Source organism: Rissa tridactyla, chromosome 9, assembly GCF_028500815.1.
Source record: "Rissa tridactyla isolate bRisTri1 chromosome 9, bRisTri1.patW.cur.20221130, whole genome shotgun sequence".
Taxonomy (NCBI): Eukaryota; Metazoa; Chordata; class Aves; order Charadriiformes; family Laridae; genus Rissa; species Rissa tridactyla.
The window spans coordinates 15,349,807-15,367,645 of NC_071474.1; the positions used below are offsets into that span (position 1 = coordinate 15,349,807).

A 17,839-nucleotide genomic window follows, 5' to 3' on the forward strand; every position below is an offset into this window, starting at 1 on the left:
AATATTAGATTGTGCTATGTACAGTGGATCTGCAGTGCCTGCCAAACTAACATCACACACAAACAACATTTATATATAAGGTACTACAGATCCACTTCATATAACACAATTTAGTATTTCCATTGAGTCCTTCAGAAAGTCTTGTAGCATGGATATACATATATACACACATGCTAGAAGACCACCTATTAGAACAAGGACACTATTGTCTTTACAAAGACTACTTCATTGTGTTAACAAGTTCAGGAAACATGGAAACAAACCTGGGTCCATACTGGGGTAAATTATCATAATGAAAGTAGTATCTGTAGATGTATTGGTCCAAATCCTCAAAAACCTTTTCATTATTGTTTTGGTATTCCTTCATATCTTCCAGGTAATCCTTGACATCATTAACAAAATCAGTGAACAGCATCTGGTCATGTATAAATACCCCGTTATGAAAAAACTTATTGATGAAACTTTCTAGTTCTCTCCAGTGATGAAAGTTATGTACAACTTGTTGCAAATACTTTTTCATTAGCCGATTAAATTCATCCACCCTGATAGGATCCGATACTCTGTTAAAGAGACTAATGAATTCTTGATGAGCACATTCAAAAATACCAGAGCAGCCCTTTAGGACAAACTGATGTTTTCTATTACACAAAGGATCATTGAGGCATTTCTGTGAATCTGTATCTTTTTCAAATGTTGTAAATTGCTGCTTTCTTCCATCTCTGAATTCTTTTGGCATGTTGGGTCCCCTGTAATGCGTGTGCTTCAGATTCTCATAAGAGTTAGGTTCTCGGTAAAAAGTTCGAGCTTTCTTGTTTGCCTCGTGTCTTTTATCACTCAACTTCTTCTTTTCATCAAAGATGTTCTTTGTGGTATCTTTGAAGTGTCTGAATGTAGACTTTACAGAATCAGAGAATTTTTTCAGATTTTCTTTCACTGCTTCTTTAGCCTGCTTTATCTTTTCTTTATGGTGTCTTACAAACTCCTTTGTGGAATTTTTCATAGCATCAAATGTTTCTTTAACTGAACCAAAAAATGATTCCTTTGATTTCTTTTTAGTCTTATTTTGCCCTTTACCACTTTTCTTCTGTCCCTTTTCATTCATTTCTTGTTTTTTAGTTTGGTCTTTCGCTTCAACATACAGCTTCTCCCATAAGTCAGAGCGCTGTTGCTCAAAGTTTAGCTTTTTTTCTAGTTCTACTAGTCTTCCTCGCAGGATTTCTATTTCTTGATTTTCTCTTAATGTATCATCATCAGCACTGTCAGGTGTTTGACGAGAGCTTAACTGTTCCAGTTCCTTTTTTAGAGCTTCTGTAACATGACGTTCTTTGTCTAGTTCTCTCCTTAACATCTGTGCCTCTGCAAAGAGTGTTTCCTTTTGCCTAAGAAAGTTGTGGTTTCTTTGCTTTTCCTCTTCCAAATGTTCCCTTAGTTTCTGATTTTCCATTACAATAGACTCAGTGCTAGTACCTTTGTCTTCTAAGTTTCTGATTTGTTGTCTTAGCTTTCTTAATTCCTCCTGAAGTGAGGCCAAAGCTTTTTCTTCCTTCTCTAGAGATTCTCTTAAGTGCTGATTTTCTGCAGCGAGACTTTTTTTTTGAGATTCAAAGGATTTCTTCTCCACCTCAGTAGAGGTCAAACATGTGGCAAGATCTCCCTTCAGTGACTGATGTAAACAAAAAGAAAACAAGCAAAAATACTTCCATGAGAATTGTAACAATTTCAGCTAGAAAGATAAAAGACGACACTAGCCCAGACAGAGTTTACTTATCATTTTGGATGCAGTGAAACATGTTGCAGCAAGATGCAAAAATAGAGCTAGTTTGTTTATCTCGGATGTACACACAAACACTTTCTTGGCAACAAAGACCACGTGAGAGGCCCCCCCCCGTTTTCAACCAGACGTCATCACCCCTCACTTATATTGGTTTCACTAGTTGAAGGACAGCAAACTGGGTACGTGAATTGATCTATCTTAAAAGAAAATGAAAACGTGTGTGTTTGCTGCTGATTTATGTTCAGCAAACTGGGTTTAGACATTGCAAACCCAAGTACATTGGCAGAAGCAAGGGCATTCAACAATCGGGGCAGAAATTCAGGAACTTATTCTGAACCAAATTTGCTGCTGAAAATACATGTTCATGTAACTATATCCTAACACAAAAGGACTGCCGCAGTCTCTTGGCATCCTTGACAAACTCTAGAACCAAACATGTTGAATAATGTATAAATGCTGCTATCAGCAACATAAAAGAAAACTTTAAAAAAAAAAAAAAGGACGTGCACACACAAAGCACTCCCTAGTCTTCTCTCTGAATGATCCAACAGTAAAAAACTAAAAGCACAGGTGAAGTATTTAAAAAAATTTATAAACACTGACAATTTAGAAAGCAAATTCACAAAACCTGTAGGTTCAACCTGCAATAGTTTTTTTCCAGCATGTCATTAATGACAACCTGGCATTATGTCATAGGGAAATAAACAGTCTCTGTGTCCAGATAACTCCTAGACTATATACATTAAAAACAGTATGTTTAAAAACATTCTAATAACGAATTTGATCAAAATACGAAATCTTTGTCAAGAGTTCAGGAGAAGAAAAATTACATTCTCAGAAAGAACTTCCTAAAGAAAAAAATGTAATGGATTTGTGTGATAGATCAATTTCACTTTGTGTAAATTGCACACATAATGACAGAATAACCCAACGACTTCCAGCTAAACTCATGCCTACCCCCACTTTATGATGCATGTTTTCTCCTTGCTCTTGTTGGCACTGGTAAAGGTCATCTTTCATATCCTTTAATTCACGTGTCTTTGTCACCAGCTGCTGACGTTTCTGGACCTGTATTGTACCTAGAAAGATAAAAACTTTCTTTTGATAGGCTGACTTACATTAAGTAGTTAGAGAAGCAGACAAACTAAACATCTCTATTTTCTCTGCAAATTCAAAAGCATTCTTAGTATGCAATTTCTGCCCGGTACTTACTAGTAACTGTTTAGCTGCAACAAAATAAAGATTATAAAACCAGACTGTTACATACTGATTTTGTTTCTTCCAATGATAAACTATTTCTCAAGAAGACCCCAAAATTCGCTGTCTTTTATTTGATGATAACAAATGAAGGAATTTTGGAACACTACGTAGAAGTAAATTAGATACAAAACAATGGAAGTTATGCAGGAAAGGGTATGTGTGATTTTTTTTTTTTTTTTTTTTTTTTAGTAACATGCAAACCAGTCAGGATAAAAGGGAAACCATTAGTCCATGCATTATCAATTTCAGAACTACAACTTCTACTGTTAAGTCAGGTTATGTGAATAAGAGGATCTTAACACAGTATTTAAATTTCCATGCAGAAATACAATTATTACACACTGCTCACAAAGCAGCAGGCGTTTGCAGGCCCTATCTTGTCATTCTTATCCATGAGTAAAGACTGAAGAGTACGCAAATATCCTTTCAATTGTCAGAGAAAGGCACTAGTTTTCTAGTTTTCTGAAAAAGTATCTTCATAATACTGGCCACCAATTTTTCCGCTTTACTGGTACTATACACGTTCTGTAAATCCTAACACTAATGTAATTTTTAGAGCTTTGCTTTTAAAATTATCTTGAATTGACTCTGCAGCAAGTGTCAACAGCAAGTATTAAGTATTTCTTTCCAAACCAATGCAGCATAGGCAGATTTCTATTCCTGTATCTAAAGGGGGGGGTATATTATTAAACAGAAGAAATTCTAGAAATACTATTATACTGAAGAATTTTTTGCGCTCTCTTGATTTCTATTTAACACGTTGTCAAGTATGAACTTCAAAACAGACAACACTATTAAACCAAGCTGAACCTCAATAGTTGAATTCAGCTAAGGGAAAGCAACGTTTTTACAGCAATGATTTTAAGTTTGAAGGGTCCTAATAAACACTCATTGGAAGCACAGATCCTTGCGTAAGTGAATTTAAGTATACTGACTGTAAGTTTCTTTTTCATATTTATGTTTTATAGATACTTTTAAAGAAGTCCATTGACACTAAAAATCTGAAGACTGCCTCTGAAAAATCATCGGTTAGTGTAAAGGGTTCATGTTAAGAGGAACCCGAATTACAGAAAAACACTCAAACTCTATTTCTCTGTTTATCAAGAATTATAATTTAGATACGGTAAGGAAAAATGACATTTAGCAACACAGAAAGGGTAGCAAAGACACTGAAAATGCACGTAATGAGGTACCATTCCTCCGTAATTGGTTTGGATTTCCAACTGGTACTCTAAGTCACAGTATACTTCAAATTCTTTAAGCAATCTATCCAAATCTCTAGCATTACAGCAATATCCCCTTTTGTACATTCTGGTTAAAGAAAAAAATTAAATATCTGAATGTCCATAAGGAGACACTCTTCTGGCATGAGTTTCCTAACTTTAGCTTTTCCAGTTACCTATTTTCCTGGAAAGCTTCCCTCTTTCAGATCTCCCTCCTAGAACATCACAAAGCCAACTAACTCAGTTTAATACTGATTAGGATACAGTTCTTGATTAAAACCTAATCCTAGTTGCCTTCTACATCTTCAAACGTCTTAAAGGGATCCTGGAGCTCTAGCTAAAGGGAAACACTATCCTGATACTAACACACACACACCAACCCCCACCCCCAAAAAATTAATTTCATAAAAAGTAACCCTTTCCAATCCTCTTATACAGCAATTAGCCTAGCATTAAAAGACTGCTGTGGAAAACGTTTATTCCAGGCTGAATCACAAAGATGCAAAGCAGTCTTCTAGGGAGCTGGATTTTTCTTTGCAAGTTTGTGTTTTTTAAAAAAAAAAAAAAACAAACCAAACAAAAACCGGGAAGATGGAAAGCAGGGTTTGATTTCCTTTCTAGTGGTAGAAAGATTAGTTATCACATGACCATGAAGAACTTTCACTCGAAGAAGAACTTTCACTCGAAGAAGCAAAAACTAAAGCCAGGCAGAATTTCCTTCTTTCTGCTGAGGATGCTGTCAGCACTGTCATCAGTGATGACAATTTTTATTTAGAAGTACAAATTCAATGAATGAACAAGGCAAAGCGAATTCCTAAATAAAGATATGACCTTGAGTACATTTCCAAGATCTATTTCTCACCCATAGATCTCAAAGTTCTTTAAAAGGATAGTATTTATCCTTAACCCCAATTTAAACATAGCAAAATGATTAACAGAAGTGAAACCTCAAGTAACCACCACAAAGCACTATCAAAGATTGGTCTAGCCATTGTGCTCCTCTCTGCTTCTAGCATATCAATATACATCAATCAGTTTTTACACCAGCTACTACTAGCTGCAACTGCTAAATAAGAAGTATTTTACATGACTGGATTAGTCATACCTATAATACCACTTACACTAGTAATTCTTCAGACTTCATTTTATTAATTTTTTTTCATGTAAGTATGCATACATACACAGATGTGTGTGTATACATGAACACGCACAATTTTAAAAGGAAATCTGAATGCAAGCACAGCATCCACAATACATCACTCATGACTCTTACCTTCAGGTTTACCTAAGGACAAAAGAAATCAGGGTCGAGTGAAAATTAGTATAAATCTCAAAATTTAGACCCGAACAATTACTCAAAATCAAATCCAATTAGTATCATATTCCCAGTCTCAAATTGCATCACTTCATAAGAAGGCACATTTTCATATAAAACTAAAACTACTCAGGAAAAACTACTATTAAAAATAAATGCCCTCTATCATTTTCATCGTAACACATGTATCTTAGAGGATCAGAACTGCACCATGTAGATTTAGATCTGTAATTAGTTCTGCTCTTTTGTTAAATGTAGTAACAATCTGTGTAACGCTTAACTTAAGGCGTCGCACTGAACACAGAAAAATTGCTGCTATCCTCAGTTCCCTAAACCACTCTCGAATTGCAAGGACAAGTACAACATTTTTTTCTCCAAAGAAGAGAGAAAAATATTGATACTATGAACTCCTGTAAAAAACATATGCCTTGCTCTTACATTTACCAGGTAAGTACATACGGGACAAAAGCCTGCAATAGCTCTGTGAATGCTGTTAGGAACAATAAGCACTACCACAAATTTATTTCAAAAGAATAGATGTGAAAAATGAAGGGTACGCACTGCATTATGAGAACAACAAGAAAGTTCTATCTGGAAAGGAACCAAACATTGATTTCTTTTTATTTACCTTAATCTTAAAGTAGTTAAGTACAATTGCACCGCTGAAGGGCCTCCCTATATTATCCATACATTAGCAGTTGCTTTTTCTCATTTTTAGGTTTAGATTGTTAGCAGAGAATACAAAAGAAAAACAAATCAGAGTCACAATAAAAGAGTATTTGTTATGCAAGATGGTGATTCTATGTATTTTGTTTTCTATAAACTCACCATAGAAGTGTCCAAAGCCCATGCTGATTGCAATCACCAAAGCCAGTATGATGCATCTGTTAAGGCCGCTACCGAACTGGCGTTTGTGCTGCTCTTCTCTGGGAGGTTCAGGCTGCGGTTCAGCAGGTGACGCACCCTCAGCCTCGGAGCTGGAGATCAGCCTCTTCTTAGCTCGACGTTTTCGTACTGCGGGACTGGACTGATTGCTAGTTTCATCGCTACTTGATTCATCATTGCTAGCCTGAGACGAAAAAACTGAAAACCAACACAGAACAGTCTTTAAAATGCACTAATTGTTGCTTTAAAATTTGACTTGAGTACCAAAATCTATCATGTTTATGCAAAATGTATTTGTCATTTATCTTAGAGAACATTAATAAGACAAAATAAAATTTTTTAGTGTGATAGTTTATGCTGGATATTATGCAAGGATCGCTTGATCTCCAAAGTCAAAAATTCATTTTTTAAAAGGAAAAGATAATCAAGAAATGAGCAAAAAAAGGTCTATGGCACTTCCCCATACCTTATCATTCACTGATTAGAAAGTATTTCTTTCAGACAATCCCGCCTCAAAGCACCTACATGTACCACCTCTGCAAATTATTGTGGAGTAGAAAGGTTAAAATTCAGTTTTCCTTCTCTTACAGATATTGAGATTGAACTATTTAATAACAAAAGAGCAACAGAAAGACTTGCTAAAATAAAGCCTCCTGAAAGACAGACACGATTTTATTATATCTTCTCCAAAAACTTCATTCTGTGATCTACATGCAGCTGCAGACAATATTCCATTAGGGTTCCATTAATGTAGTTATTATAAATACCCCAAAAAAGCTTTGTATTGCAAAATTATTTAAATACGTAATTTTGTTTACTTTTAATATCTACCGCATACCACCTATTAACACCTTTACCCACCTTTCTAAAAAGCCATTTTCAACCACTACCGCACTGGAAAAGAACCACTCGGGTGCTTCTGTGTTTGTCCTGCCCTAACACTCTGAATCCAAAATGCTTCTGTTACCTGAATGATGTTTTAGAAGATTGAATCGGCCAGGATTTGAGATAAGAACAAATTCTAACCATAAAAAGTATCCTTTATAACATTTTTGTAAAATGGTATTTATGATACCATTTGTATGTTCATGTTCCTATGGCCCAAAAGCCATATATTCTACTTGGGACAATAACAAGAGAGCTGTAATTGCTTGTTGCTATTAGTGGTACCAATGCTTGCTGCACATACTGTAAACTAATTTATATAATCCAGTACTGTAATCCAGTACAGTAATGATTACTTAATCCCCGTCCTTCGAAAGCATCATTTTCAAGGGTAAGGCAAATATCAAGGGGAAGCAGCAGCAGGTTTTAAAAAAAGCTTTCAAAATTTATGTTCATGTACCTAATTCACATGCCTGAAATAGATTCCATGTGATGAATGAAGCCTCCAGCACATGACAAAGTGCTCCTGCTCAGATAGTTCTAAATTTGACGCCTGCAATTACACAATGCCAATGCCCCTTCTAGAAATATGGTTGGTCATTCTCATATCACAGATCATCACTCAAATGTAAAAATATAAATACAGAGTTACTGTCCTTGAATATTCACAACTGAAAATCATTTGTTTGAGCAGAGCCATGCACACATCACTGAATAGAAAAGAACGCCAAGCAGTGCCAGCCATTACCTATACAAAGCATTACCAGTTAAAATTCTTCACTGAAAATAAATTCCAACTTCATAGAAGTAATTGCATCAACCCCAGAAAAGGTTACTAATTGGTATCTGGAATACATGTCTAATTTCTGACTCCACGGACAAGCAACAGGCCAGATAGTGAAAGATAACTTCCCCTCTTACTAAAAAAAAAAAAAAATAATTCCATTTTAGCCAATTAGTCAGACCAGACTGACCAAGTAGACATTGCAATAAAGACAAATACTTAAACAGCTACTTGACATGCAGATTCTTAAATGAATTTATATAGCTTGGCAGAAAAGAACAGTATTTTATAATCAGTCACTTAAGCAGATGCATTCTTCTCCAATCCTGGACAATAAAGACAAGCATTCAGAAATTAGTCGGGAGAGAAGTAGTATTATTAAAATGCAGAGGTCAGACATTATAAAGGATTATACAGGACACACCTAGTAAGACAGGTGTTATTATTGCTTATTTGATTTTTTAGGGTTTTTTCAACAACCAAAGAAGCTTACACATATGGAATATAAAAATCATTAAGGAACAAGTTACTTCTAGCCAAATAAGAAATTCTTTGATATACATTGGACAGCAAAGTATAGAAAAGGAAAAAAGAAACAAACAATCAGAAAGCAAAGAGAAAATGCTGTAAGACGCTTAGAACCATGCATAAGCACTTACTAGCAAGTTGTCAACAGCATTACAGTTTTGGACAAAAATGACATTGCCTTACAGCTGCTCTAAGAATTCAGCACAAAGCTGTACTCTAAAATTCACAGGATGAAATGAATGAAACAAAATGTGACCACAGTAGCAGCACAAAATTCTAGCTTCTGCTATGATTTTGAAGTGTCAGATATACACGAGGAACTAGATGAAGCAACCATGTCAGTTAAGAATGTGATTTTCTTTGATGCTTCTGCACAGACACATCTCAAGCCTAGATGCAGTTTATTTCAGTATACGAGCTCTTCTGCTAGTTAACTTCATTTGTGAAGCAGTATCAAATCATTTCTGTTTGTATGGTGAAGACAGACTAAACAGCAAGTAAAAGTGGCAGAAAGTCCTTGCAGAACACTTCAGTATCTACATCAGGAAAATCTGAAACTCGTCCTTTTCCAACACAATAGAAAACTCAACAAGAAGTGGATGTCAAAGACTTCCATTGCCAAAAAGTGGCATGAAAATTTTGACTACTAAAGCTTTGGCATTTCAAATAAATGTAAAAGTACTCCAGACATTTTCTGTAGCTCTTGGTCAATCAAATGCACAGCAATAAAGATCATGCTGAAATCCGCTTAAGTTAGAAGGAAGAAATTCTTTTTACCAGACACACATATATTTGGAATCCAACCAGAACCATTAATTTAAATGGTCAAGCATACATATTAAGATGTACTCCAAAGCTTACTGAAGCCCATTCCAAATTTACATGCAAGTTAAACATTTTTCAAAAAAGCAAATAAAACACTGTCTGCTTAGTCAAATTCTTCAGTGAGGAGTGGCTTTCAGCATCCTTTTGGAATATCAGTAGTACACGATCAAGTCAGATTGCTACTGATAATTTTAAGAACACTCCATGCAAGCCATAAGCAATCAGCTTTACACAAGCTGATCGAATTTAATCACACCACCTTGGAAAGGAGGACTGCGAGACACATGCTCTTTCACCTCATTTCCCCATCCCCTTACACAATCAGGAATCTTCCTCAGCTTCTCCAGCCAACTGACTTTTGTGTACAAAAACATGGGGGGAAAAAAAAAAACAAACAATTTTAGCACTTAGACCTAAAAGAAAAAAAGTCAACGAAATTTTAAATTAAAAATTAAGTCAAGTCATCAGGAGACTTAAAGGTGGCAATAGCTTTGTTACAAATCATCACTGCTCATAATTAGATGATAAGCTGTCGTTTTCCAATTCCAATGGATACTATACACATACATGAACCTTTAACGATGATGTATTCTACTTCTAAGATAAAACAGCATTTTAAGAAAAATCCTGCTCTTCCAATAAACTTACTTTGAAAGGTAAAAGTCAGTCACACAGAAGTGTTACAGAGAATAAAGAGAACAGAAAAAATTACAAATAACCAGCCAAACAGAATTAAAAAGGAAGACTAGAGAAGAGTAACACAACAGTAAGTTTTTTCGTTTGGGTTTGTTGGGTTTTTGTTTGCTTTAAATTGGACAAATATTCACGTCCTTCCTCCTGAATATCATGCATTGCATTTCTGCCAAGTACTGGGAGTATCTTAAAAAAATAAATATATATATTCTACATAGCTATAAAGGTAAGCAAAGTTTTTGTAGTCATCCTGCTATTAGTCCTCACAGCTCCAAAAATCAATTCTCTCCCAGTTGCTAGTTAGTTATGCCAACTCTATAAAAGCCAAAAAAAATGCCAAGAGAAAACCTACAATTATTCTATGAACTAAAAGTCATTTTAATTCTCAAAAATATGCTAGAAATTTACTTTCTATTCAAAATAGTTCAAACTTAACGGGAGAGAATGCCTTCAAATAAAAAGACAGCAGACATACATTTAGACAAAGTTTCAGAGTTAGGGCAACTAGAGATGTCCTAGAGACTGCAAACAGTTGGAACTGTACTCAACAAGACCAATTTTTTCACCCTCTGCAGCCAAAGAAGGTTCCCTAAGCAAAGATTATTTCCCCCACCCCAGTGACATTTTTGCACACCATTGCTTAGTAATTTATCGCTCTTACCAGTTTCCAGATGGGAAAACGCATATTGACTGCTAGAGGAGGAGCCCATGTTAAAATCCTCTGAATTTTGAGCTTCTTCACCATCAGCTGGAGCTTCCTCCTGACTTTGAGTTTCTTCTGGTTTTGGAGCTTCAAGCGTAACAATATCAGAATCATCACTAATCGTTCCAATGCAGGACCCATCATCAGGGATTTTTTCTTTCTTTCCCTAGGGAAATCGGCAATGTTAAAATTATTCAGATACATACAATATAAAGTAACTTTTAAAAATAGCAAGAATTCTTAATGCTTTAAAGAAAGGAAAAATCGGTATCTTTATTTTAATGCCTTCAAAACATTATTTGACATTGGCAGATGGGGTTTACAGAAGCTTCTGAAAAACATAACATAATTTACCTCTGGAACTGTCTGAGTTTCCTCAAAAGCAGAGAGAGTGTTATCTACCACTGGTATCTCTCCATCATTGCTGCACTGAGCTATATAAATAAAAAGAGGAAAAAACAAACAGACATGGGATTAAAACCAGTTAACTCCACATATTATGCCCACTCCCATATATTAAAATATGTGTAATTGTGACAAATTTCTATTATCTACTCATATCAGGGAAGATTTTCTAAAAATACACTAAGTCTCATTTTTAATATCCCTACGTAATTAAAATAAGTGGAAGGATTTTCATTATATTAATATGCACCAGACGTTACACTTCCAACGCTAACACAGTGCCACAATGTTATTTTTAGGTGTAAAAGCATTAACGGTTTCTTCCAAAGTACTCTTATTTGATCTAGGACAGTATTAAGGAATGTTTATATAGTAATTTTCTTTTATCAGTAGCACTTCTATAAAACACTTTCTAGCAACACCAGTGTATACTATTCTATAACACATCTAAAATATTGACAAAATGAAAAACATTCTACTAATTTCATTTAAAGAAAATATCCTTTTATGAAGTTGATAACTTAATATCTTCCATAACACTGATGAAGCAGGTACTTTGACAGAGGCCTACAAAGTATACAAACTCTATTAAAAATACGAATTTTGTGCCCATGATACAACAGACACTTACCTATTTTATGGAACTACTCCTCTTTTAATATCTTACCTTGCAAATCAACTGGTTGCTCCTCTTCTTGCAAAGAAACATATTCTTCTGAAACAAACTCATGGTTATCATTTGTGCTTCCATTTTCTGAAGTCACCGTCTCTATGTCAGAACCCTGGAGTTCAAGAGTTTTAAATGAACATTACAGTTATTGGGGTTTCCGTCAATAAAGCAGAAGGAAAGGGTTACAAATAAAACAGGACTTTAACAATAAAAACAGAAGAGAAGAATAATAACCTTTAAAACTGAAGAAGATTTTAAGCAACGAAAAGCAAGAGAAATACAAAGTAATTAACTACAGGGAAACAACTTCTATTGTGTAATACTTATGGTCATGATTGAAAAAAGGCAGAGGAAGACAATTTTAGGGAAAAAAAGGGCAATTTAGGCATCAATTAACAACTATGCTAAGTATTTTAAATAATTATTTTTATTAGCTTTATTAGACCTATTTATTTAACAGAATTTAGAGAGACAGAGGAGGTTGTCAAATTAATTTTGCATATGGAATCTAACTCTACATACATGCCCATGTATTGTATGTAAACATACCACCCACCCACCCCCAAAAATGGAACTTCAAGAGTACCACCATCAACTCTAATAAGTACTAGTACCAGGAAAAAAATATGTATCACTCTACTCCATCCCAATTCCTCTCAGGAAATCTGAATGGCTGTTTTAATAGTACATCTCTGACACCAGGAAAACAAATATTTATACAGTCTATAAATTGGATTTCTGTTTTTAATCCAGAAAGGAGCCTTAGTTATTAGTCAGCTGCCAGTCAGCAACAACCTCAGAGCAAAACAGGAACTGAAGATAAACAGGGCTCAGAACCTGCAGGGCACTAAAGGCAAGCGATATGGTTGACAACTCCAAATATTGAATTTTCATATTGTAATTTTTGTTTAAAAAAACTGATCCAACTCCAGTAAGGTTATTAGAAAACTATAAACATGCAAAAGGTAACTGAAAAATACTAAGTCACCCTGATCCATAAATAACTTGAGCTGTTTTTGTAAACAGAGATAGTTATTTTTGCAACAGCAGGTGTGAAATTACAGTAGTAGTAATACTCCAGATCAGTTTCCCTAGCTGTCTCATTTCAGGACTCAAGCAAACATGTATGTTTTTGTTTTTAAGAGAAGGCTGTACTTCAGGAAGGTTAGATACCTCAAGAAGAGTTGCTTAAGATACATTCTATAATCACATCACAAAGTTATATTCCCTTTCAAAATGCTTTAAAAATTAACTGTTTTAGTACTTTAACAAATACTGTGTATTTTTTTTCTTTTGACTAAAAAAGTGTCACAATTTTGAACTCAAATGTTCTACAGAAATTTGCCACTCAATTATAAGTAACTTACTAAAATCTGAGTGAAATCTCAGGAAAGAAAATACAAAATTATTCGCTGTTTTTGACTTGGTTGGGTTTTATAGACTATGTGACAATTTTTCTCTGGTGTAATAGAACCATTACTTTTGTTTCCTAAGTTGTGAAGAAAAAAAAAAAGAATAACAGAAATTTAGTTTGAGCAGGCTCCACAAGACAAAGAGCAGGAATATCATTTTAAAACAGATAAAAATTGTAGCTAAAACCCCAAGAAACTGGGCTAGCTGAGTACAAGGTAAGCCACCCTTTTTTAAACACGTGCATTCTGGTGTGGATGTATGAACTCTCTAATTCACTTAATCTGTTGCTAGACCTCCACCAGCCTTCCACTTCATCAACAACAAAGAGGTTGAGAAAGGATACTGTCTCCTCACTACACTCCTTTTCCTACACTCCTACACAAAATTAGTAAATCCATTCTTACAAGTAGTCCAACGATACACAGCATCACTTCTCTGTTCAAAGCAGACAATGAATTCAGCATACACAGCTGTCAGCTCTCTGCAATCACAATCTAGACAATTACCATTTCTTGCCCCTCCTAACTTGGTGCCTTTGTAAATGGTAAAACAAATCCAGAAACTGATTCTTTTGTGTCCTCATCAATACAGGTCGCAATAATACCTGAGAGAATATTACAGTATGCCAAATTTGTCTAATCCTTGGCTCTATCCCTTTCCTAAATATCTAAATAATTTCCCTGAAGTACACAGTGGTCCACATGCCAGCCCTTCCCTGGATAACAAGTGCATGAAGGGTATTTAGCCATCCCATTCATTCTACCCTCTTCATGCTCAGGTTCAAAGCTGTCTTGTCAGGAGAACATAAATAACAGGGGTGCTTAAAAAACAGTATTTTCCCCACCCCGAACCAAACAATCTTGTTTCTTTTAATGAGGGAGGAATAACCGTGAACAAAAAACCTCTACACCACAGAAATCTGTTCTGCGCCACAGAAATCTGTCCTGCTAGCCAAATCCCTGCCTTCCTATAATCTTGTATTATGTTAATTTATTTAGACTGCATAATACATTTTCAGTTACAGTGTAGAATAAGCACCCCAAGTATGAAAGTAAGCCTGCAATTCACAGCTGAGTGACCCAACTGTTGTAGGCAACTCCTAAATTCTTTTACATTTATTAGATATCTCTAAAGTCTGATAGCCTGTGCACTCCTGTACACCACTTCTGAAACCGAACTGAGCTTTCAAAACTTGAGTACGATCACAAGCTTGTAATGGCTTGCCTTTTGAATTACCTACATTTTCATTATAATCGGCAAATAGGGGAGCATGCAGTGAAGCAGAAACAGCTGATCACTACCCATGATATCTTCCCATTATTTCCTATTTTCCTCCTAGATTTCAAGTACTATTCCTTGAAATGTTTTGGGGCAGGCAACAAGAAGATACAGGCAAACAATACATATCATTCCAGGGAAACAGCTAACCCATTTACTCTGAGGATTCTGGCTCAGAAGCGCGCTCAGTTTCCAAGACAATGCTAAATACTTAAAAGACAAAACAAACAAAAGAAACCTCACCCCATACTGGACCCACACATCAGCCAAGATCTGAAGAGATACAAAAAATCCTCAGGACTAAAGTAGAAAGGTATACTGGAGGTTCACACTAAAAGGTAGGGCCCCTCAGAGCTTCTAAGCAACTCAGGCCTGCCCTGTTCACTACTAGGGAAAAGTAAGATAAAAACATTAATCTTATCTAACTTCAAGTGTCTACACCTGAGCAAACTGTTGAAGGGACCTTCATGAAGGATACAGTCAGCAGAATTAAAAACACCAAGTCATTTGATCAAAAATAAATGTTGACCTTCGCACAAGAATTACTGCTCTTTAGACTCAATTGATTGTATTGATTTAATCTGTACAAAGCAAACTTAGGCAGCGACATCAGATTCAGACACCTACCCTGTAGACACCTAGGCAACAACAAATCCCATCCCAACAGACCTTTAATCGCTTCACTTTTTTTTTTTCTTTTGTCTCAAGTTTTATTCTACTTGCAATTAAAAATTACTTTTGTTTTAGTAAAGCCATTGTCACTTTATATAACTAACCAAACATCAGAAGATAGGAAACAAACACACAAATTAAACCAGGACTACACAGACATAACAGTGACTTTACAAAGAGCTATACCCCAAGACTTGACCAAAGAAAGAGAATTCTAGCATTTCATCCCAAAGAAAAGTACGCCTAGTAAATGAAGCTATAGCAGAGTTCAGGAGATGGACAGAAACACAACTGAAACCATACAAATTTGATAAGAGCTCCACACATCAACTGAATAGATTTTAAAAAACAGTAAGGGTTTTGAACCACGAACAGTCTTTTGCCTGTTAGCTCTTTCCACCTGCTGCCACACAATCTACCATCACAACTTCCTTATACAATAATTAGATTGCTTTTGTACACGTCCTTAAGCAGGATACCCCTTCAGTGACAGTTTGCCTCATGGACAAAAAGCCATTCTCTTAGTTGCTGCCATTAGCTCAGTCTTGCACTGCCATATGAATTCCTCCTCCACAAGGTGCCAACATCCAGATTATTTTATGTATTTTATACCTCACGCTCTCCTGCCTGAACAACAAGGCCAAGGAAACCCAGAATTTCAGTATGAATTGCAAAGAACTTGTGCTAAAAGCTGCTGCAAGTCCCTGTAAAACACAAAAGAAAGTAACTTCAAAACTCAGTCCTTCCTACAGAAGAAACTCTTACCACTCCCCCAAGGTTCTTCCAGGCTGTTTTCAAGACCCTCGAAGCCTAAGTATGGCAAGGTTCACCAATCACCATTTTAAGCTCCAAGCAGGCTATTCTTCTCATTCCTGACCTTAGAGCACAGATGTAAAGAGAGCTGCCCTGTCCTCCCATCACTTTCATTTCCCAATAAACCTAATAAAATCTTGTCACTCCTTTACTCACTGTAGCTTCATAGTAAGAAAGACAGAAAGTAAGGACAGAGGGCCGCTCCTAACCAGCAACTGTTGAGGCTAGGATCAGCCAGTGTAGTAGAAGAAAACACCTGGAGAACTCATGGCATCATTTCCTTCTGCATGAGATATTTTTCCTGCCCATTATTCCCAACCTTTTTTTTTTTGCCCGGGGGGGGGGGGGGGGTGGGGTGGGGGTAGGGATAGAAGGGAATTTGAAAGAAAAACTAAAAATATATTAGCAACAACAGACAAGTTACATAGAACATCAATGTTTTCAGGAAAGATGGAACAAAGGAGAACATCTCACTAAAATGCTAGCAATTCCTCAAAGTAAAAACTTTGAAGAAAAAAAATATTCTTTTAAATAAAATTTATATCAGCTATAGTAAAGGATACACATTTGTAAACAGTAGATTTATGCTTTCTTATTTATAAATCTCTCCTATATTCTCTGTTGAGATGCAATATCCACATAAAACATGAACTACAAAGTTGAAATTATATTTTACTCTATGTGGCTAGTCTTAAACTGACAGAACTTGATTAATTTGAGATCAGGTACCTCATGATTGATGACAGTCCAGCCACAAGACGAATCACTGTCACTGGAGTTTTCAGACATTTTCAAAGCACACTGCAAGTAAAAGTAGATTATTTTAACATGCAAGATATGTAATTTTACTGCTCACTTGAAAAAAACAAAGAAAACAGAAGAATCCAAATCATGATGTTACAGAACACTACACTAACTCACAAACTGTTATTCTGGAACTGAAAAAAAAATATAGAAGAGAAGTTTAGAGAGAAAATATATTATTTTGTGCATATTTCCTATTATCTTTTTATACTTGGAGCAAATATGGCTTTGCTGGGTACATACCTATTTTAGCCAGTCAAAAAGCTCTTAGACTAGCTAAGAACACACACACACACAGAGCTAGCCAATAAATCAATAATTACACTCAAACAATGATGCTACAGACAAAATGAAAGACATATTTCAGTAGGTAGTCATTTGTGAATTGTCACATGCACAAGAACTAACAGATCATTCAAGAAAAACACCTTTTCTGGAGAGGACACAAATTAGGATCTTTTGGAACTAACTCTCTTCAACTACTGGGCAAAACAATGATTCATGTTTCTTTCACTCCTTTCAAGTACTCTTAAAAATACTGATTGTGAAGAAAATTGAGAGAGTACCTGGAGAGTACAAAAACAGAACGAAAAAAACCCAAAGTACAAATTTTACTTGTTACAATACAACCGGATGATTTTGGTAGTTATTTTCAGAAGAGAACTGCCTGGCTGCAGCTGCCTGTTTATTTTTTCTCCTGTACCAGGAATACACAGTATTCATTATTGTTACACATCCAGGTTATTTTTTAAAGTTCTTCACTAACAAAAGACTTTTAAAATAAATTTAGTATTTCTTGTTCCTTAAAATAAAAATATATCAAGTTGTTAATACAATTGACTACAGATTTACCTCAGGGGGAAAAAACTTCCCCAAAATAGAACAATTTCCAATCAATTGTGTGTTACG

General features: G+C 35.5%; 1 protein-coding gene across 11 annotated transcripts in view; it reads right to left on the bottom strand.

Moving 5' to 3' along the window:
- Nucleotides 1-17,839, bottom strand: part of CCPG1 (cell cycle progression 1) — a 47,395-nt gene that overhangs the window by 25,676 nt on the left and 3,880 nt on the right. For 7 of the 11 annotated variants that reach the window (XR_008468529.1, XM_054214974.1, XM_054214977.1 and 4 more), the window contains exons 2-10: nt 16,856-16,927; nt 11,948-12,062; nt 11,230-11,309; nt 10,834-11,041; nt 9,739-9,834; nt 6,401-6,655; nt 5,531-5,542; nt 2,732-2,853; nt 264-1,663 (exon numbers count right to left, since the gene is read on the bottom strand). Coding sequence is in view for 10 of the 11 variants with exons in the window: in XM_054214974.1 (XP_054070949.1) it covers nt 264-1,663; nt 2,732-2,853; nt 5,531-5,542; nt 6,401-6,655; nt 9,739-9,834; nt 10,834-11,041; nt 11,230-11,309; nt 11,948-12,062; nt 16,856-16,915 (2,348 nt within the window). In the remaining variant the exon portion in view is untranslated. Of the gene's footprint in view, nt 1-263; nt 1,664-2,731; nt 2,854-5,530; nt 5,543-6,400; nt 6,656-9,738; nt 9,835-10,833; nt 11,042-11,229; nt 11,310-11,947; nt 12,063-16,855; nt 16,928-17,358; nt 17,382-17,839 lie in introns of those variants that run through there. The other 4 variants (XM_054214972.1, XM_054214978.1, XM_054214973.1 and 1 more) reach the window with 4 other exon arrangements.